The 23,935-nt window shown below is 39.7% G+C and overlaps 1 protein-coding gene across 1 annotated transcript in view; it reads right to left on the bottom strand.

Moving 5' to 3' along the window:
• Positions 1-23,935, bottom strand: part of LOC136877766 (very long chain fatty acid elongase 7) — a 163,421-nt gene that overhangs the window by 59,288 nt on the left and 80,198 nt on the right. The window contains exons 2-3 of the mRNA XM_067151975.2: positions 13,634-13,824; positions 3,357-3,437 (exon numbers count right to left, since the gene is read on the bottom strand). Coding sequence (XP_067008076.1) covers positions 3,357-3,437; positions 13,634-13,824 — 272 coding nt within the window. The remainder of the gene's footprint in view (positions 1-3,356; positions 3,438-13,633; positions 13,825-23,935) is intronic.

The following is a 23,935-nucleotide window of genomic DNA, read 5'->3' on the forward strand; positions in this document are numbered from 1 at the left end:
TTCGAATCCCACTATCGGCAGCCCAGAAGATGGTTTTCCGTGGTTTCCCATTTTCACACCAGGCAAATGCTGGGGCTGTACCTTAATTAAGGCCACGGCCGCTTCCTTCCAACTCCTAGGCCTTTCCTATCCCATCGTCGCCATAAGACCTATCTGTGTCGGTGCGACGTAAAGCCGTTAGCAAAAAAAAAAAAAAAGCAAAGTTTTTCCTCCGGACAATTTCTATTTTTTTAACTAGCTGATGTACTCGTGCTTCGCTACGAAATTCTCAGAAAGACTATATTTGTGATTTACCAAACTGAAGTCAACATAGGTCATTACAATGACGTCAGTAGGAATGTAGTGATTAAAAGCAATGTTATCATTATCAATTTCTCACTTCTGACGATCTTTACTACGGTGCATGATCTAACAGTCCAATGTTGCTGGAATGACCAGGCCGCAGACAACCGTGAACACTCTTTTGCCTTTATTCCGTTAAAAGTGCACACTGTTCATTCCAGTCAGTGCCTTAGAGTAGGGACTGAATAGCTGGAATGCTATGATGAACCAGTGAGTTACGTACCAGCAGTACCAGAAAATTTACGAACCAGAGCAATGACATGCTAAAGAAGACAGAGATCTACTTCCCGTCCACATTCAGGCAGGCTCTTATACTCGGAACGCAGCAGTAATCCCATATATCGGAGATGAGTGGCAGTAGAAGACAAAGCACGTCACAACAAACAATGGTCAATGTAATATTACTGTTGATGAGCTTTCTATATTGTAGGCCTTCCCATTTAGTTTTCTTCCGACTCTGGGACATCAGGCCATTTTATAAATTTATTTATACCGTAGACTGTAGTTCCTTATTCCCCGACTTATACCGGTACCTATATTTATTAAATTCGGTTTACCCATTTTCTCGTGACTCGGCACCGATATGGACTTGACAATAAAAATCCAAATTCATGAATATCTCTGTTATCATAATCCGGTACGATATAAATGTATAGGACATAAATGATCGGAAATTGAATACTGTATAACTTCAGTTATGTAATATTTATAGATAGGACGACTAATAACATAAACATTTGAGAATTAAATTCTAGGCCTTCCCCTAAACTACCATTTCACTTCGCATGAATAAAATTATTTGTGGCCTAGATTTTAGCGGCTTTTCCCCCGACTTTATGTACCGATTTTCATTCAATTCTCTTGAGCCGTTTTCTCGTGATGGGCAAGCATACATACATACATACATACATACATACATACATACAGACAGACAGACAGACAGACAGACAGACAGACAGACAGAAATTACGGAAAATTGAAAAGTGCATTTCATTTTCACTGTGGACACATTCGATACAGAAATACCATTCTTTTTAAATATTATGAGCAATGTATAGACAAAACTATGATATATAGAGAGATATGTAGTTTGTATAGGTATGTAGTGAAATTGCAATACTGATAGTTATGTAACTAAAATGTTTTATTCCATATTGCGAGAAAAATTATTCTGTGAAGACAATACATAATACATTAAAAATAAAATATCCATGTCCTGTTTAAGAAATGCAGAAAACCCCAATATTTAGTCTTCACATTTTGCTGTGTGGCCCTTCGAGCTGAATTGATCAGTCAAATTGACCGTATACACGTGATGCGCTTGACATGCCTAGTTGGTATATTATATAATATTTCATCATCATTTAATATTTGTTTCTGTTCGACCATACTATAATACGCTAATTGGATGTGATGAAACTGTATATTAATGACTGCTATTCATTAAAGTACTGTTGTTATTCTAATTACTGTATCGCTTATGCTCGTTTCATCAAACTACTGGCATCTTAATAAATGCCATTATACGCTCGTTGCATAATGGTCTATACTATTAATTTTCAATTTCGTTTTGTGTTTTGTTTTGTTTTGTGTTTGATTTCTGGTTTTGTTTTGTTTTGTGTTTGATTTCTGGTTTTGTTTTGTTTTGTGTTTGATTTCTGTTTTGTTTTGTTTTGTTTTGTTTTGTTTTGTTTTGTTTTGTTTTGTTTTGTTTTGTTTTGTTTTGTTTTGTTTTGTTTTGTTTTGTTTTGTTTTGTTTTGTTTTGTTTTGTTTTGTTTTGTTTTGTTTTGTTTTGTTTTGTTTTGTTTTGTTTTGTTTTGTTTTGTTTTGTTTTGTTTTGTTTTGTTTTGTTTTGTTTTGTTTTGTTTTGTTTTGTTTTGTTTTGTTTTGTTTTGTTTTGTTTTGTTTTGTTTTGTTTTGTTTTGTTTTGTTTTGTTTTGTTTTGTTTTGTTTTGTTTTGTTTTGTTTTGTTTTGTTTTGTTTTGTTTTGTTTTGTTTTGTTTTGTTTTGTTTTGTTTTGTTTTGTTTTGTTTTGTTTTGTTTTGTTTTGTTTTGTTTTGTTTTGTTTTGTTTTGTTTTGTTTTGTTTTGTTTTGTTTTGTTTTGTTTTGTTTTGTTTTGTTTTGTTTTCTTTTGTTTTGTTTTGTTTTGTTTTCTTTTGTTTTGTTTTGTTTTGTTTTCTTTTGTTTTGTTTTGTTTTGTTTTCTTTTGTTTTGTTTTGTTTTGTTTTGTTTTGTTTTGTTTTGTTTTCTTTTGTTTTGTTTTGTTTTGTTTTGTTTTGTTTTGTTTTGTTTTGTTTTGTTTTGTTTTGTTTTGTTTTGTTTTGTTTTGTTTTGTTTTGTTTTGTTTTGTTTTGTTTTGTTTTGTTTTGTTTTGTTTTGTTTTGTTTTGTTTTGTTTTGTTTTGTTTTGTTTTGTTTTGTTTTGTTTTGTTTTGTTTTGTTTTGTTTTGTTTTGTTTTGTTTTGTTTTGTTTTGTTTTGTTTTGTTTTGTTTTGTTTTGTTTTGTTTTGTTTTTTGTATCAAGTCTCCACGTTGTATTCTTTTGCCAGGGAAAGTGTGTACACATCTTAGTGATCCATTCAAGTAATAAAAAGTACGTTCACGGAATGAGAGAAACATAAGTTTCTTCTGCCTAATTGCTTTTGCTATTATAAGTGATGCAGGTAACATAATTACTTTAATGAACACTCCTCTCTTGTCATCTTCATGCTGTAATATAATCATCGCAGATTTTTAAGTCTCTATTGGCTTACAATTGGCATTAACACCACTTCTTCTGCTCTGCTAATGTGCTCCATTATTTTATAATTTAACAGATAACCCATCCTATCATCAGTACTCGTGCTTTGTAAGCACGCTATCCGGTATTCGTAATCTTTGAGGGTTTCGGAAAGTATACAGCAGCAGTTAGGTAGAAGTTAGGTGGTGAAACAATGATAATACTACTTCAACTGTATGAAGAACTATCTATTTCTCATAAGCTATTTTCTTTGGTGAAAAGCCATCCACTTACCCTTAGGGCGATGGGGTTGTCTGAGTAGTCCACAGATTGGCATCTAAAGTTGTAATAATGCATCCATCCTCCATGAAGACCCTGTAAAAAAGAGGTTGTGTGTTAAATATTATCCATTCGCTTCCTCGCTAAAACATTTTGTGTTAGAGGCATATCACGATTTCTAAAAATATTCTCTTCCGTACCATGACGTCGCTCTCTCTGGAAGTGTCCACATTTAGTTTCATCATTACAAAACTCTTTGACATCAAACCCCTAACACAGTAGATAATGGACATACGTGTTTTGCCAAATCACAATACAGAGAGTGAATTCTAAACATCGATTTCACGAAGCATTCCCATGCTTCAAATTCCGAGCCTTCAGTAGCTAGTGAAAGCTGCCAACCAACTCCACGTGGAGTTCTGAGTTTAGAGCTAATGAGCAAGTAATATTACTCATTGAACTATAAAATTCGGTCTTATAAATAATATTCATCAAATTCGTCTTGATATACAGGATGTTTCAAAAATAGGGGGCATAATTTCAGGTATGGATTTCTTATATCTAGACAATCAAAATAGTTCTTTACAACATGTGTCCGGAAATGCTTCCTTTCCGAGTTGTGGCCTTCACAACACTGAACTTCACCGGAACGTTCTTCTTCCGGAGGTCATTGTCATTACAGGTCATTACAGAAGATGTTCAAGATGTCCACCTCCTGCTTGAATACAGACCTCACATCGATGTCTCACTGACCTGCGAACAATATCCCAAACTCCAGGAGTATTGCGTATGTCCTCACACTATGCCACAATTCGATTCCGAAGGGTTTCCACATCAGGCACCGGAGACGAATACACCAATGATTTCAAATGGCCCCACAAGTAGAAATCGAGAGGGTTCAGATCAGGTGATCGTAGAGGCCAATCAATCGGGCCACCTTTACCTATCCATCGATCAGGAAACATTCGATCCAGGTACCGGCGAGCCGTATGACTGAAGTGTGCAGGAGCGCCATTATGCATGAAGTGAGCATGTTGACAACGGATCAGTGGAGTGTCGTCATAAACATGAGGTATGGTGTTTTCCAGCAAGTTTGTGTACGCATGCCCCGTATGTCTGTTTACAAGTACATGGGGTCCAACTAATCGATCACCAATGATACCGGCCCACACGTTGAGGGAGAACCGCACCTGGTGATGAGACTGGACAGTTGCATGTGGGTTTTCATGTGCTCATACATGCTGATTGTGGAAATTAGTAATGCCATCTCGTGTGAACTGTGTTTCATCTGTAAATAATAAGTTACTAAGGCAGGAAATTTCGGATTTGTACCACACTGCTGCAAGAACCACTGACAGAGCCTAACTCGTGCAGGGTAATCTGCTGGTGACAGGGCCTGTACACGTAGCAAATGATAAGGATACAACTGATACTCTTTCAACAGTCTCCAGACAGTCGTATGAGGAACATTCACTTGCAACGCTATCCTTCGTGTGCTGAGAGAGGGTGTCGTGTCCACAACGTCCAGAATGTTCTCCTCTATAGCTGGAGTTGTAGATCGTGGTCGTCCCCTCCCCACACCAGGGGAGTGACATTTTCCATGCTCGCACAGACGGCGATGAAGACGTACAAATGTCGTCCGATCTGGACATCGTCGTTGTGGGTACCTCTCCTGGTACAAACGACGAGCCAGCGCTGCATTGACCATACATGAAGTGCATCTCTGCCACATGCTGAGTTGAGTACATGACGCACAGACGAACGCCAAACACAACACTGAATGTAACCTACGACTCGGAATGAACCGTCAGAATGTCGCTTTAATGTCTCCTTTCAAGGCAACGCCCTGCGGAAAGAAAAACGTTCCGATAAAGTTCAGTGTTGTGAAGGCCATAACTCGGAAATGAAGCATTTCCGGACACATGTAATGAACTATTTTCATTGTCTACATTTAACAAATACATACCTGAAAGTATGTCCCTTTTTGAAACACCCTGTATATCAGTACACACATTCATAAACTAAAGTGTATTCAGATACAAATTTTCTTGAATACCGGATGTTTTCCCAACACTAACGAGGAGCATACAACAGTTAGAAAGCGGTGATATTAAAACAATAGCCTGGAGAGAGACATCTATGAAAAAGATATATTTTGGTTCAAAGTGCATAATGAGTCTATAATGACGCCTGTCATGGTGATTTCTACTGTACTGTGGAAATTCTAATACTTCTAAAATATTCTAATCATATTCTCTGACGTTTCTGCCTGTCATCAAACAGGAAATCTTCGAGTGAACAATATCCTGTTCATCCATATACAGAATGGTCGGCTTGCTAATGTCTTCGTTTCAAGATTCAACCACAATAACCTGGTATGTGTCCCTTTAGAAATTTACGATATAGTTGAATGCAATGGGCGTGCTTACTGAACAAGGTCGACTTTTCTTGTAGAGGGTCGGGCGGAGTGACTCGGACGGAGAAGGTCGAATCTTTTGTCCGCAAGTTGGCGAGTCCCATGCCGGATTAGTGTAATTGTATTCGAAAGTGCTTAAATATGCCAGCATCATGTCAATAAATTTGCCAGATAGTGGAAGTATTCTTATTATCCTTCCTGTCCTTTTTCCAAAATATTTAGAGTCAGAACTTCATATGAATTTAGCTGAGTTTTACGGCCATGTGTCCTTTCTGACATCAACTCTCTGTGGAGGAATGTAAACAAGTAAATAATAATAATAATAATAATAATAATAATAATAATAATACTCGTATGGCCTCAGCTACCGTGTGCAGACATTTTCAATTTGACGCAATCTGGCTGTCTGCTCGTCAATTTCGACGTTCCGTTTTACTCTAGGCCCACTAGATGGCAGGCAGAGTAAACCGCATCTCTCTTGGGCGTCTATGGCTGAGATTTTAATGAATTTTGTCGGTTTAATACCAAATGTATCACCAGAGATCTTTTACATGCCTACATCGTACGACATGGAGTATCGAATGGACTTTTTTCCGCCCTTCAAAAATCCGACTACCTCTGCCGGGTTTGAACCCGCTATGTTGGTATCCGGAGGTCGACACTCTGCCACGGATCCACAGAGGCAGCTTATGTAAACCAGTAACATTATTATATTATCTATATATAAAATCCCTAATTTTGTGTGTCGTTTACAGAAAAATTGAGAAAGCGAGCATGATTCAAGAGTTGCAATTGGAACCAGTTATAGATGGTTACGCCTTCTCTACAAAAAACATAAAATGAACCTCTCAAGACCACAATTTTTGTACTTTTTAAAATAAAAATCACGTTTCTGTGATCGGTTATTGTCTGATATCCGCCATGACAACGTAAGTACACAGCTATATCTATCGGCATGAGTTCGAACGACGCACATCGTGACTCATGTTGCCTTCCATAGATTTATTGATAAAACTGGAACAGTTGAGAGATTTAAACTGGTACAAGATATGAGTTACAAGAACAATGCAATTATGACCATCATACTTGAACTGTTTTTTTTTTTAAAAATACTCTCATTCAGTGAAATGAATGATTTTTTTTTTCCAGTCTGGAGTATGAAAAAAGTATCTCTATCTACAAGAAGAAAGCCGAGCAGCTTGGCAGGTGGCCGTGATCTTCAAAGCGTGCGGTCTATGGTTTCACACCGTGGTTAACCGGTTCGAGTACGGTTCGGCGGAAATATATTTACCATCAGAATGTTGGCCGACAGGGTCATGGGAGGTGGACATACACAATTTATATTCACTAGAATGCGTGTCAAAGGCCTGGATCAAATTCCAAATCTCTACGCAGTTCTCACATTGATTGAGGGAAAATGACGCTGTTGATGGTGATTTGTCCGTCGGATGGAGACGTAACTCCTTGAGCAGACGAAGAAGAAGAAGAAGTTAAGAACAGGTGTTATCCAGTCGTCAAGTTTTAAACATTCGACTTTATGGCCCAAAGTTAAGAATTAACTTCACTGAATGGATTATAAACCTCGAAAGCGGAGAACGAATGGCACTATTGAGATTCAACAAAAAAATATTGTACGAGTTTCACTTAGTTTTTCTTTTCTTCCAAGTGAGAGTACAATGTTGTACAAATTATAATTTTTTCCCAAGGAACGGACATGTTAACATCATCAAACGATAGGTTCTTAATAGTTTGATTAGTGACCAAATAACTTTCATTAACATTGACTCCATAATGTTCTTCTTCTTAATCTGTTTACCCTCCAGGGTTGGTTTTTCCCTCGGACTCAGCGAGGGATCCCTCCTCTACCGCCTCAAGGGCAGTGTTCTGGAGAGTGAGACATTGGGTCGGGGGATACAACTGGGGAGAATGACCAGTACCTCGGCTAGGCGGCCTCACCTGCTATGCTGAACAGGGACCCTGCGGGGGGATGGGAAGATTGAAAGGGATAGACAAGGAAGAGGGAAGGGAGTGGCCGTGGCCTTTATTTAAGTACCATCCCGGCATTTGCCTGGAGGAGAAGTGGGAAACCACGGAAAACCACTTCCAGGATGGCTGAGGTGTGAATCGAACCCACCTCTACTCATTTGACCTCCCTAGGGTGAGTGGACCTCGTTCCAGCCCTCGCACCACTTTTCAAATTTCGTGGCAGAGCCGGGAATCGAACCCGGGCCTCCGGGGGTGGCAGCTAATTACACTAACCACTACACCACAGAGGCGGACGACTCTATAATGTTAATGAAGTTAATATATCTGGTTTGTGGAATGGAACAGATTGAGTTTATAAAAGCTAGATAAAAATATCGTTCATGCAGAAATTCACATGGACTCAGCTTCAGGAAGAAAGTAATAGATTTAGCACCTGTGAATCCGGCCATACCATTCGATTTTAATGGAGTAGATTTCCTCTCAATGTTTCTCTGTCAAAATGAACAAGTCACCAGGATAAATTTTAAAGATGGGATAAATCTCCCCACTCAAGTATTTTGGACAATTGTATGTAGCTTTTATGGGTGTCAAAGTACAACTCCGAGTGACAACTGCACTCAATATGGTTTGTAAGGATATACTACAATATCTGTTTTGATTCATTTGAATGCGGCATAAAACCTGGAAAATGTAACTTTATATATAGTAATTTCGACTTTCGAAGACAGGCTTATGTAATAATAATAATAATAATAATAATAATAATAATAATAATAATAATAATAATAATAATGATGATTAGCATTAGTAGTAGTAGTAGTAGTAGTAGTAGTAGTAGTAGTAATAGTAGTGGAACCTGTAGAAGACACAGAGTAAAATTTTCCGTGAATATACTTGCACATTTAGTGTAACTAAATGGTACTCAAATAAATACCTAAATACAGTAAACCTATTATTAACGAACGTTCTGTTAAATGGAAACTTGCCTTCAATGGAAAATTACATCAGTCTTTTAATGTGGGCGTAAAATGTAATGCAAATCACTCTGCATTAATCAGAAACTGTCAAACTCTGAAACGGAAGCCAAATTATGCCCTTAAACTGAAAAATTCCCAACCTGCTAGTGGATCATTTAGCAAAAGTGTAACCAACCTATACATTGTAAACGGTCTGTGATGAAGGGCAGATACTGCGTATGGCAAAGTACATTCCCTTTTCTCCAGCCTCCTTCTTTTGAGGAGTAACTGTTGAATGTTTCCCTTCGGCTGACGCGCAACAACATAAATTGAATGAATGCTACTTAGTAATTCAGCGTCTTAATAAATGTTCTTTAACTCGTTTCAGGACTTCATTTGAGATGCTGGCTATTTCTTCCCTTTCACTCACATAACTGAACAGCACAACTGGCTAACTGATGATCGACACAGTTCCCGCCAACAGACAGCTCGATCGCTTACTAACGAATGTTAATAAGCCGTAAGCTCGGAATGCAAAATAAACCGAGTACAAGTGGCCTACCGAAGGGATTAGAATGTCGACTGGCAAACGATGCGTGTGCGAGGAGACGGTGCAGCTGGAAGTGGGTCCAAAAAAATGAAAAATCTGTAAAAAAAAAAAAAAAAAAGGTTTTTTCAAACGTTCGTCCAATGATATACGTTTTTAAATTTCGTCCTCATCCAAGCTGGTGTATCATTTGTTGGGAAAATCGCTCTTTTATGCCTAAAAATTGTTTCACTTTTCACGTGGTTCTATTGAAACCTCTCCATTTTCTAAAGCAGCCGATACGGAAATCTTTGATTTCCATTAACTTGTTGACAATCTTCATTCATTTCGTTGGGAATACTTCCATAACAAATACGATTCTTAAGAGTGCAATAGGGGAGGTTCGACTAAATCCTTAGTAATTTATTTTTGTTTAGGCCCTACTCCAGGCCGAGGAGAAGCTCATTGGCTAATTACGTCCTCTAAACACATTGTGCTCAATGTTTTTAATTGTGTGGTGGATCCATATGGAGGTAACATCAAGAAAGTTCAGTACCCATCGTGTTTACTGAATTTGGAAAACAGGATTCTTTGACGTGAGAACTACAAAATTTACTCCGACGTTAAAACAGTGCTATTTGCAGTGTTTTTGACATATACTGCAGCGGAATTACTGTAATTACTCCGTATTAGCACAAGTATTACAATATTACAATTAAAACCAAACCCTATGGTGCAACAGCCCTGAAGGGCCATGACCTACCAAGCGACTGCTGCTCATCCCGGAGGCCTGCAGATTACGAGGTGTCGTGTGATCAGCACGACGAATCCCTCTCGGCCGTTATTCCTGGTTTTCTAGACCGGGGCTGCCATCTCACCGTTAGATAGCTCCTCAATTGTAATCACGTAGGCTGAGTGGACCTCGAACCAGCCCTCAGATGCAGATAAATTCCATGACCTGGCCGAGAATCGAACCTGAGACCTCCGCGTAAGAGGCAGGAACGCTACCCCTACATCGTGGGACCGGCTACAATTACAATTAGGTGAATTATTTGAAAATATATTAAGTTATATTATTTTTTGAACTATAAAATAAACATAGCGTTAGTAATAGTTGTTCGAGTGAATAAATATTATTTCGATAACCGTTCTCAAAATGTGTCACACTTCCAGTTTTACCTTAATTTTTCAGATTTAGCTGAGTTACTTTGTTAACTGTTCAGTTCTTCCTTGTGTTGGTATTCATAATGAATTATTTTTATCGTAGTGTCCAGAATTTCACGTTTAAATATAACTGTATAATATAACTGTCTGTGGCAAACAGTTTTCTTCCTTTTTTCTTTCCTGTTTCTTTCCCAGTATCTGGGCTTGACACCAATATGGGGAAAGCTCAATTTAACCTCCGGATGTCCTCTGCCCTTTCCGAGGGATGTATTCACTATTGAAACTTCTCTGGTTGTTTGTATAGTGATGTACTGCATGCAAAACGAAGGTGTGGATTAAGACAATCATAAATAGCCAGCCTCTGAGTTAGAGGATTTAACCAAACACAGCTAATATCACCGGCCCGGTCAGGAATCGAACACGAGGTCATATGAACCGAATTCCACTACGCTGTCAATTCCACCAAGGATCTGGACCTATCTTACGAACTAATGAATAGAAATCATTTATATCTTCAACTTCTCAAAACAGTTACAGAAGGCTACATTAAAAAATTGTAGTAAAAATGTTCACCGTTTTTTTTAAAGTGTATTAAAGTAGAAGGAAATAGAAAACTTATTAAAAACGTAAGAATCACTTAATTCTGGTGCGCGAAGTTACATGAGGTACCAGAAAAAGCTGTAAAAGTCCTAGCTGCAGGAGCTTCAGAGATATAGGATGTTCTATTTCCCGTAGCAGATTCTGTTTCTTGATTAGTGTTGTAATCAGTGAAGCCGAACACCGTCCCATTAACAGATCATTCATGCTGATTGCTTCCCTGTTGATGTTAGGCTGTGACATCCTGTTTAAGTTTGTGGTTGACCAGTACTGCCTCCAGACATTAGCTATTCCAGACTAAATTTATTTATTAAATATCGTGAGTTTACAGTCAAGACACATCAAGTCATTGACTGAGTTTGTGATACTTTCGCAGTGGTTGATGCTATTATTTTCCCACTCTACTGGCGGCTGATATCCATTAAATCGTACTAAGTGAGTTTGGCTACCAAATTATGATTAAGTAAGATATATTAAGGCGACACTCCGGAGATAAAAATATATTTTTACCTAATGCATGGATTTTCAGGAAACTTTGTGAGAATATCACCTACATTAAAGCAGAGATATTACGAACATTTCTTTCATATACAAGGAATAGTTTATTCAAAATATTTTTCAAAATGTTTAATCTATCTTTTCATTAAATTTAATTAACATGTTAGTATAAATTCGTAATAAGGTAGATAATACTCATTTTAAAAGCACTACGTATCGATTTTTCTGTGCATAATTTATATAATTCGATATGTCGTACTAAAGTTTGTATAATTTTTACGTTCTAAAATTTTGGACTTAAAAGTCCCTACTACTTGAAAAAATTCTGCAATCAAAAATCCATACGCAGGTTTCTTAATATAGCTGTGATACATATACAACACAATTTTTGTTACATTTGGCAGAATATTATGGGAGAAAAATGGGATTTAAATGTAAAATTACAATTGGCAAACAAAGCATTATGTCGTGCGGTTAGGGGAGCGCAGCTGTGAGCTCGCATCCGGGAGATAGTGGGTTCGAATTCCACTCTCCGCAGCCCTGAAGATGGTTTTCCGTAGTTTCCCATTTTCACACCAGGAAAATGTTGGAGCTCTACCTTAATTAAGGCCACGGCCGCTGCCTTCCCATTCTTAGGGCCGTTCCTGTCCCATCGTCGCCATAAGACCTATCTGTGTCGGTGCGACGTAAAGCAAATAGCAAGAAAAGGAGGCATTATTGCAGTGATAAATTATTTTTTGAAGTCAGCGGAATAATTTCGTGACAAGAAAAGAAAAACTCATTCTTTTCAATTTGTTATTTTAAAAATTCACCAAAATGACCAAAACATCGATTTTTTAATCTCCGGAGTGTCGCCTGAATTCAACTCTGGCTTCACGGCGCTATTATAGAATATCTAAAAAGTAAATATTGGCCACGAAAGACTAAAAACGTTCAAACCACTTTTTCTCATAAGTAATATTTTAACTTACCATGTTTTGCTCGGAAATCTACGATTATGAATTAAGTTATTTATTATAAATACTCGCCTAGAGTAATGTTCAAATCTTTTACTTTTATCTTACGAATGAGATTGTTAGCATAGGTCATTCACGTTTCTATAAAGAAACTTCTATACATAAATCAGACATTATATTCCTTTAGGTATCTGCCGTGTGTTGTGAAACAAATGATCTGTTTAACGTTTTCCGGGGCACGTGTTAGGTTTTGTTTTCTTCCAATTTTCTTTCATGTCCTACCCACACAGGTAGGTCTTATGGAGACAATGCGCGAGGAGAGGGCTAGGAGTGGGAAAGAATCTACCGTGGCCTTGATTAAGGTACAGCTCCAGCATCTGCCTGGTGTGAAAATGGGAAACCATGGAAGACCATCTTCAGGGCTGCCCCCGACGCCAACCCTATGTGGAGGGTTGTATTCAACTATTACCTCCTTTCTGCAGTGGGTGGTAATGTGGTGAGTTGTGTGTATATGAAGAGGTGCGTGCATTCGGGAGATAGTTCGAACTCCACTGTCGGCAGCCCTAAAGATGTTTCCACTTGGTTTCCCATTTTCACAACAGGTAAATGTTGGCTGGGCCTGTACCCTTATTAAATCGACGGTCAATTCCTTCACGCTACTAGACCTTTCCTGCCCTATCCTCCTCATAAGACCTGTCTGTGTAGGTGCGATATGAAGCAAAGTGTAAAAATAACATGAAAGAGGTGTGTGGTGAGATGAATGTACAAACATCCAAGTCCTCGAACAAAAGGAATTAACCACACAAGGAAAAAATCTTCAACCTAGCCCTCTAAACCGAACACTACAACGCTGATCATTCAGCCAAACAGCCAGACCTCCTGTTTCACCCTTCTACCACATATTATTTTGTTTCTATGCAACGTATGAAGTAATTCGTGGCTATGAAATGTATCGCCCAACTGAAAATCAGGAAATTTCAGTTCTAATCTAGCTACAATGTAATAATTTTAAAAAAGGACAGCTTGTAAGCAAAATTACTTAGAGAAACATCTTACAGCACACATGAAGTTTCATTCAGTTATTCAAATTGAATCCATACTCATGCAAAGAACTTCTTACACTATCCTGTAGATACGCTACACTTACAAGCGTTATTGTCCTAAGATTACTAAACATCAATAAGTGGACTCACCTCCCAGACAAGGTAACAGCTGAAGACAACCTGGAACACATTGTACGCCAACAAAACGTTTTTCAGTTCAAATGGCTTTCGGTCCTTCATGAACTTTGGCCCGGCTGTGGTACAGAAGTACAGGTAGAGAACTAGCAACATGACCAGCATAAGCGGGTTCTCTACCATGAACCAATGCCTCGTCCGTGGATCTGCAAGAGAAAGAAAACATTTAAGTAACACTGGCTGTTTCACCCATCATTGCAAAATTTAGAAATGGCAGTACTCTCACTTGAGCGTATGGCTTTTAGTACCGGGAATGTCCGAGGACATGTTCGACACGTCTGGTGTAGCTCATTCTTTTTGACGCCCATGAGTGACCTGTGAATCTGGATGTGAGATGATGATGATAATGAAGTAGGGAGAGGATGAAACCGGTGTCGGCACATAGAGGTCTGTTCAACGCTTGACGTCTCCATCCGACAGTCAAATAACGATCACCAGCTTCATTTGCACTCATTCCATATGAACACCGCGGAGAGGTTTCAAATGGAATCCAGCCTTTTGGCACACAATCCAGTGAGTATAAATTGTATAGCAACACCTCTCCTACAATTCCGGCCAACATTATGGTGAAATGTATTTCCACCAACAGGACACGAATATGCAGACCACGGTCTCGGACCATAAGACTTGATGCCTTAACGATCATGGCCACAATGCATGCTTGTGAATTGAAAAACACAGCCTGTTTCCAGTCATTCGACCGGGTCAGGAATGAAATGAATGAAGCTCTCATCTAGCGGCGAGGATACGAAATGTGCCGGCTGCCGAAGTCTGTCGGAGGCATGCTAGTACTCTGACTAATTCATTTCTATTATGTGCTTCATGGTCTATGCGATCAATCCGAAGTTATCATCAACAACATCTTCATCATCATAGATAAACATTATTGGTTTGAGATAAAAGTTTACTCTTCGTTTGGTCCAAGTATCACCCTCAGCTCTGTGACAAATTTAGTGACAATTACTGTTCTAGGAATAAAGAGCACAGGTAGGCCTAATTCGTTCATTTCCATTTCTATTTAGAGGTAAATGTGGCTGGTTATCCAGTCGTAATTCAGACTGAAATGGTAATGTTCATCACCAATTTGTATTATTATTACTATTATTATTATTATTATTATTATTATTATTATTATTATTATTATTATTATTATTATTATTATTATTATGTCCAGCTCCATGGCTAAATGGTTATCGTGCTGGCCTTTGGTCACAGGGGTCCCGGTTTCGATTCCATAACTGGTTAACCATAATTGGTTAATTTCGCTGGCACGAGGGCTGGGTGTACGTGTCGTCTACATCATCATTTCATCCTCATCACGACGTGCGGATCACCTACGGGTGTCAAATCAGAAGACCTGCATCTGGCGAGCCGAACTTGTCCTCGGACACTCCCGGCACTAAATGCCATCCGCCATTTCATTTTTCAATTATTATTATTAATAGAAATGAAAAGAACCTTAATAATTTGCATTCAACATTTCTCAGTACATCATTAAATATTCCACAGTTCCCCATTTTCACACTAGGCAAATTATGGGGCTGTACATTAATCAAGGCCAAGATCTACTCTTTCCCACTCCTAGACCTTTCCTATCCCATCGTCGCCATAACATCTATCTATGTCGCTGCGACGTAAAGCAAATTGCTTTTCTTCTTAATCAGTAAAGGAGTTTGTATCGTGTGTGCATGTGTGTGTGTGTAAGTGAGAGAGGGAGAGAGAGAGAGAATAATCAGTAACAGGCCTATGCACTGGCTTCTTATTGCTCATTTAAAGTAAACGTTTAGTTAAGTACTTAATGTTTGCTGGTGGAGTAAAATGAACGATATCTTACTTAAGTAAATGTGTTTTACGACCTCGTAAACTAAGTGGCATGTATTATTACCGTTTAATTATCTAATAAGCTTCTTATTTGGTATAAGAACTGTGTATTAATTTACTTACAGTTTAAGTGGCAGGAAACAATGAATGATTATATTATGCAATATAGAGGTGTGGATGGTGGCATATTTGCTCATCAATGTTGGTTTTTTTATTTTTTTTATTTTTTTACAATTGGCTTTACGTCGCACCGACACAGATAGGTCTTATTGCGACGACGGGATAGGATAAGGCTATGAATGGGAAGATATCAGTCGTGGCCTTAATTAAGGTACAGCCCCAGCATTTTCCGGAAGTGAAAATGGGAAATCACGGAAAACCATCTTCAGGGCTGCCGACATTGTGGTTAGAACCCACTATCTCACGAATGCTGATACTGGTCGTACTTATGTGACTGCCGCTATCGAGCTCGGTTCATCAATGTTAATATCCCTGTCTAGATATCGCTACATCCGTAAGAGTGAATTTTCAGTGAGTATCCTTGAGGGTGTGTCCTACACAAATTTACCACCTTCATCCAACAGAATGTGAGGTTCGATTCATTAGCTGAATGTTCAGCTTAATGGACTTCGGTTCAGGGAGCCATAGGTTCGATTACCGTTTGGGCCGAGGATTTTATCTGCGTGTGTTAAATTCCTGTGGGACGGTTACTCTGTATTCTTGTCCGCATTGGTACACCTATCTTCAGGTACATAAAACACCTCACGCTGTGAACCATCACAGAAACGCGTACGGTATATCGTTCAATGCCTCTTATATGACTGCAGGTATCGTGTTCACAGCCTCGTGGAATCCAAATCATAGTGAGGGGAATTTAATTTCAAAAACCTTTAACTTGGTTTGACGGGATTGGAACCATGGCCACGTTGCTGAGAAGCCACTGAGACGTTCCATGACAAGCGCTCCGATAAATTTAATTTTCCTCTAACATGAAGGTTTTTCTAGTTAAAATGTTTAAAATAGTGACCGTAAATATTAGTTAAAATGTACATTAATATTTGTATGTATTACCAGTTCAGGAAACATCAGTGCATTCTGGTGAATAAGCGTGTACGTTTGAAAGAACGATAGAACTACACCACACACGAACAAGACAAGACATCTGCAGTGCTCTGTAGATTTCCGCAGTTCGATATTTTTTGTTACCGTCGGCTAAGTTATTTTCTTACTTGGTTATAAGTCGCCGCCTCTGTGGTGTAGTGGTTAGCGTGATTAGCTGCCACCCCCGGAGGTCCGGGTTCGATTCCCGGCTCTGCCACTAAATTTGAAAAGTGGTACGAGGGCTGGAACGGGGTCCACTCAGCCTCGGGAGGTCAACTGAGTAGAGGTGGGTTCGATTCCCACCTCAGCCATCCTTGAAGTGTTTTTCCGTGGTTTCCCCCTTCACCTCCAGGCGAATGCCGGGATGGTACCTAACTTAAGGCCACGGCCGCTTCCTTCCCTCATCCTTGCCTATCCCTTCCAATATTCCCATCCCCCTCCAAGGCCCCTGTTCACCATAGCAGGTGAGGCCGCCTGGGTGAGGTACTGGTCATACTCCCCAGTTGTATCCCCCGACCAAGAGTCTGAAGCTCCAGGGCACTGCCCTTGAGGCGGTAGAGGTGGGATCCCTCGCTGAGTCCGAGGGAAAAGCCGAACCTGGAGGGTAAACAGATGATGATGATGATGATGATGATGATGGTTATAAGTCATGAAACCAACTGATGTCGAGACATTTCTTAGAGATTTAAATTAGTCTGAAAAGACTTGGCTCTCGGTGGCACTCGATCGGTCTAAATCGTGAGAGCTGCATAATTTGTCACAGTTGACAATTAAATCTACCTGTATTGAATTCCGGAAGTGACGCCGTATTTTATAAATTTCAGCCAATGGAAATGGCTGAGCTTTTGACGTGAGTGGAAAGAAACATATCACATATTCTAACGATACTTTCTTATAGCTGTTATATCCAACCCTTCTCCGTATAACGTAATTTTTTGGTGGGTGGTGGTGGGGGATGTTGAATGGATAGATACCTAACCTTGACATTGGACACAACACCCTCCTGCAAATATAACACTGCAAGATGTACTTGATTTACCTTTTGAAATAATGTACAGTAATTTATGTTAAAGTGCGTACTATATAGTTTTACGAAGAGAACCTTGAGTATCCCCGTGTATGAGTCAAATTAAGAGGACAGAAACTTATTTCTATTTCTTGTGATGAATAGTGACCTATTTGGGCCAACAATGTATGTTTGTAGGATTTGATCCAAATATACATTCCACGTCTCATGAGGTTAAGAACACTAGGACAGATAACACTGCTACTGTCAGATTGAAACTGCATTAACTATGCACGACTGCCAATAAAGGTAGTTCAAGCCACTGATATTAAAAGCAAACCACTTCTATAATATGCAAGATATACAGTATAATGAATATGTTGTGGTACGTCAGTTGTGGAAACATGTGCTCCCTATATATTAAGAACCGGCTTGTTGAAACTTGCTATACCTACTGTTATGCAAGAGTTTCAAATTGTTTTGACCATAGTGCATTGAACTGTGCTGGAGAGAGGACGTGTCCCTTTCTCATTGAAAGTACGTGAGTGGTCATATTGCTCTAATTTAATGTTCGCACAACAGTTCGCTTGCTGTTCTCTATTAAGTGTTGTGTTTTTCAATAAAAGACTTTGTTGTTCATACAGATTACTCATATTTAAACCTTGGCACTCCTTAAGAATACAGGGGCTTTGTTTGTTGTTTTTTTGTTTTTACATGGCCCCCTAACCTAGGTCAGTGTCTTCGACCCATTTTCACCTTGTAGGACGTCTTATGGTTTCTAAATGCGCCAGTAAGGTCATTCGGTCGTAAAGCTGAGTCAAATTCCCGTTAAGTGACGACCCATATACATTGGGGAAAAAGGCTAGGAAAAGGAAGAAATGTGTACTGTTCAATGTGGAGAATATCAGAAAGTATTGTCTGCAGATAAATCAGAAATAGCTTGTTCTATCAAAAACTGTATTGAAAAATGTTTTCCAACAATTTTGTAATATGCGCGTTTAAGTATTAAGGACATAAATGAAAAACACTTAGCTGTAACATTTAAACCTATATCTATTTGAGAGTGCAGTTAATGGTAATAATAACAATAGTAATAATTTATAAAAGCTATTTTCGCACTTTAATGCCAGTCAACCCAAAGTAATATATGCACAGAAAAAAAACTGATGATGGAATCATCAATCATTATACTCGTACTCCTCGTCAAAGAAATCGAATTAACCTAACCTAACCCCATTGCACTACAGCCCTGAAGGATCTTGGCCTGCAGATTACAAGGTGGTGTGTGGCCCAGCACGATGAATACTCTCAGCCGTTATTTTTGGCTTTCTAGAGCGGAGCCGCTTCTTACCGTCAGATAGCTCCTCAATTCTAATCGCGTAGGCTGAGTGGACCTAGAACCAGTCCTCAGCTGCAGGTAAAAATCCCTGACCTGGCTGGGAATCGAACCCGAGACTGACGTGTAAGAGGCAGGCACGTTACCCGTACAACACGGGGTTGGCAGAAATCAAAATATGAGCTGACAATTGGAACGAGCGTAAATAATAATAATAAACTAAAGACGCACGACAGATGCAAACATAACAAAATTCATTTAGCGACATTCACGTTTTTCAGACAATTATGCAGCATTAGAAGAAATTCATCTTCGAAATTATTTATGATTGATGAGAATTGCCACTAAAAATAACTAGAAATTATTTTATAACATGAAGGTTAACTGCTTTTATGTGATTCCCATTTTAACTGATGTTATGTCCAGAACGCAACGTGATCTCAGTGTTAACCGGGCGAGTTGGCCGTGCGGTTAGGAGCGTGCAGCTGTGAGCTTGCATCCGGGAGATAGTGGGTTCGAAACCCACTGTCGGCAGCCCTGATGATGGTTTTCCGTGGTTTCCCATTTTCACACCAGGCAAATGCTGGGGCTGTACCTTAATGAAGGCCAAGGCCGTTTCCTTCCCATTCCTAGGTCTTTCCTATCCCATCGTCGCCATAATACCTATCTGTGTCGGTGCGACGTAAAGCAAATAGCAAGAAAAAGAAAGATCTCAGTGTTCCACATTAGAAAAATAATTTAAATTTAATACCTAGTACATATTCTCACGAAATGATGAGGTGCATCACTGAGATAGCCACTGAAGATTTACTTGTAAATTTTGTAACTCTGCATATTTATGCACAATAAACATGTGTTATGCTATGATAAGGTTCCACTGTATACCCCTGGAAGGAGATATATTTCTAATTGTTCCAAGAAGAATATTGTTTCATTAGCCAACTCAAAGAACGCGTTAAGTCTCACTGTTCACATGTCTCATATAAAGATGCGTCATATTACGGTAATAATAATAATAATAATAATAATAATAATAATAATAATAATAATAATAATAATAATAATTTCGTGTGGCTATTTCTAGCCGAGTGCAGCCCTTGTAAGGCAGAACCTCCGATGAGTGTGGGCGACATCTGCCATGTCTAGGTAACTGCGTGTTATTGTGGTGGAGGATAGTGTTATGTGTAGTGTGTGAGTTGCAGGGATGTTGGGGACAGCACAAATACCCAGCCCCCGAGCTGCTGGAATTAACCAATGAAGGTTAAAATCTCCGACACAGCCGGGAATCGAACCTGGGACCCTCTGAACCGAAGGTCAGTACGCTGACCGTTCACCCATCGAGTCGGACTATATTACGGTAATGATCGTCTTGGTATTCGTGACGTGTCAGAGTCAACTTTACTAACTGAATTTGCATCATTAGGTGCATTGTCGTCCGCCTCTGTGGTGTAGTGGTTAGCGTGATTAGCTGCCACCCCCGGAGGCCCGGGTTCGATTCCCGGCTCTGCCACAAGATTTGAAAAGTGGTACGAGGGCTGGAATGGGGTCCACTCAGCCTCGGGAGGTCAACTGAGTAGAGGTGGGTTCGATTCCCTCCTCAGCCATCCTGGAAGCGGTTTTTCGCGGTTTCCCACTTCTCCTCCAGGCTAATGCCGGGATGCTACCTAACTTGAGGCCACGGCCGCTTCCTACCCTCTTCCTTGTATATCCCTTCCAAACTTCCCATCCCTCCATAAGGCCCCTGTTCAGCATAGCAGGTAAGGCCGCCTGGGTGAGGTACCGGTCATCCTCCCCAGTTGTATCCCCAGACCCAGAGTCTGAAGTTCCAGGACACTGCCCTTGAGGCGGTAGAGGTGGGATCCGTCGCTGAGTCCGAGGGAAAAACCGAGCCTAGAGGGTAAACCGATTACGAACGAACGAAGGTGCATTGTCGGTTAGAATGTCGTTTGTCTTAGAAATGTTCTTTACGTCGCACCGATACAGATGGGTTTTATAGCGACGTTGGGACAGGAAAGGCCTAGGAATGGGAAGGAAGCGGCCGTGGTCATAATTAAGGTACAGCCCCACCATTTGCCTGGTGTAAAATGGGCAACCACGGAAAACCATATTCAGTGCTGCCGACAGTGGGGTTCAAACCTACTATCTCCCGGATGCGAGCTCACAACTGCGCGCCCCTAACCGCACGGCCAACTCACCGGTATTAGTACATTTCATCTTCAAGAACTCTACTTACACGTGAGTCGACAAGCTACAATTTTCATACATTTATATTATTATTATTATACCTTGCAATCGTACACTGGCTCTTTACAAACAGCTGATATCCAGTGAATATGAAAACAACCGCAAGTTATTAAATATATTCGTAGTCCGATAGGGAAGTAATATTTTGTGTAAAAAGTTATTTTATATACTGTATACACTAGCATGTGCCCGCGGCTTCACTCGCGTTTATTAATTCAACCTCGTTAGATGTTTCTAAACCGTAAATGTTGCTTGCTGATGGCGCTGACAGCTTCATTTCTTGGCGAAAAAATCGCTCTTTGACACAGCCATGAGTGATCGGTGAAATGCTCTGCCCATGTATGTTAACAATTTCAAATCTCTACGTCACGTAGAGGTGTCGTATGAGTTGCGTCGAGTAAAGATTGCGCCGTGTTAAAATCAGTAACACTTGCGCCGTGGTCATTAATCATTCTAGGAACTAGAGGTTCTGTTTGGGAATTCCACAGGGAAGTTTCGTATTTCAGAATGTGACAGTGTCCACTCCCTACTTACCCCTTATCAGGGTTTTATGCTGGACAACCTGGCGTTCAAAATATTATTTCTGATTTCTTCATATTTATATCAGCATCACTGTTTGAAACAATTTCATTTGTCATTTATTAATCTTTTATACCCAGGGGAATGCGACAGGCTTCGCCAGGGCACACAATTTCCTTTCTTTGGCAGTAGCTATGGTTCATTCTTGAGCCTTATCACTTCATAAGGGGTGCATGTCGGAGAAACGTAGGGTGAGACAGTTTTTTTTTCTGTTTTCACGGGTCATTCTTTATTCAACAAATTCGCTATATTCCATTTGCCATCCATTAATCTTTGTCCGCAAAAGCACGTCAGATCTCGCATTCGGCATTATTTTCTTCCTTTAGCGGTATTTCATTCTTCATTCATCCTATTCCTGACCCTGTCAGTTAGCTACAAACAGGCTGTGGATATTCTTCATAAGGCTGAAAGACTAATTCCATGTTTCCTTACTTGGTTTGTAAATTAAGTCAAACTACGTAGTTATACACATTTCACCCACTGATATAAATACGATGCAGGTTTTCTAAATGTGCAAGAAACCAACATTGATAGAGTGAATACCGAGCTCGATAGCTGCAGTCGCTTAAGTGCGGCTAGTATCCAGTATTCGGGAGATAGTAGGGTCGAACCCCACTGTCGGCAGCCCTGAAGATGGTTTTCCGTGGTTTCCCATTTTCACACCAGCCTTAATTAAGGCCACGGCCGCTTCCTTCCCACTCCTAGCCCTTTCCTGTCCCATCGTCGCCGTAAGACCTATCTGTGTCGGTGCGACGTAAAAAAAAAGATAGAGTGAATAATATTTTTTATATATTAATCTCAAAATCTCAGTACTACAGATATTCACAGACATTCCTTGAACTTGGAAATAAACCCCTGCGGTGCAGCGCAGGTAGCAGATGCTTAAGACAGCTGTCAAACCACTTCTACTCCCGACGGGGAATCTCCACGGCGCAAATTTTACTCGGCGCAACTCATACAGAACCCCCGTAGATTTGGATGGGCATAGCACACATAAACACAGAAAAACACTTTTGGATATCACTTACTGAACGAAAATAGATTCCTATGCCATGGATTTAAAGTAACATCTCGACTGATATACAGTAGCCTATGTATTATTCCTTTTCTTACCACATCGGCTTTACGTCGCGCCGACACAGAAAGCTATTGTGGTGAAGATGTGATAGGAAAGGGCTGGGAATTCGAAGGAAGCGGCCGTGGCCTTAATTAAGGTACAACCTCCGCATTTTCCTCCTCATCATCATCATATTCTAAAGGCTAAGCCTTGTCGCTGCAGCCACAGTTGTCTATCTTGAGCCAGTCTTTTCAACTCAGCGTAGGTCTTGCACTTCATCCTCAGAAGCAGGTTCTTGAAGTAAGACACTCTGGGTCGTCCTCTTCCTCTTTTTCCAGCAATTTTTCCTTCAATGATATTACAAAAGAATTCCTCATGCCGCAGAATGTGACCAATAAATTTTATTTTCTGTTTTTCAATTTCGGTTATCAGACTCCGTTCTTCTCTCATCTCTCTGAGGACTTCGGTATTGCTCTTCATTTCCGTCCAACTTATCCTCTGCATTCTTCTCCAGATCCACATTTCAACTGCCTCTAGTTTTCTTTTCTTGCATTCCTAACGTCCAGCTTTCGCAACCATACAGAAGCACACTCCATACAAAGGTTTTTGCAAAGGCCTTCCGAGTTTGAATATCTATATGTTTGTTGGCCAGCAGATGCCTTTTATCTTGGAATGCTCTCTTTGCCATAGCTATCCTCTTCGTGACTTCTGATATGCTCCGATTATCACTCATGATCAGGGTTCCTAGGTAGCAAAACTGTTTCACTTGTTCTATTTTATCAGGGCCAATTTTTAAGTGTGTTACAGGCGTTTTCTTGTCTTTACATATTGTCATGGTTTTTGTTTTCCTTGTATTAATTTTGAGGTTCCATTTGCCTAAAGTTTCTGCTAATATGTTGATCATTCTCTGCATACTTTTACCTGGCGTGAAAATATTAAACCACCGAAAACCATCTTCAGGGCTGTCGAAAGTCGAGTTCGAACCCACTATCTCCCGAATGCGAATTGACAGATGCGCGCCCCTAACCGCGCGTCCAACTCGCTCCGTTTACAACTCCTTGTTTATCCATTATATGATTATCATTATTATTATTATCGTTATATGTTTCCTCT

Source organism: Anabrus simplex, chromosome 1, assembly GCF_040414725.1.
Source record: "Anabrus simplex isolate iqAnaSimp1 chromosome 1, ASM4041472v1, whole genome shotgun sequence".
Taxonomy (NCBI): domain Eukaryota; kingdom Metazoa; phylum Arthropoda; class Insecta; order Orthoptera; family Tettigoniidae; genus Anabrus; species Anabrus simplex.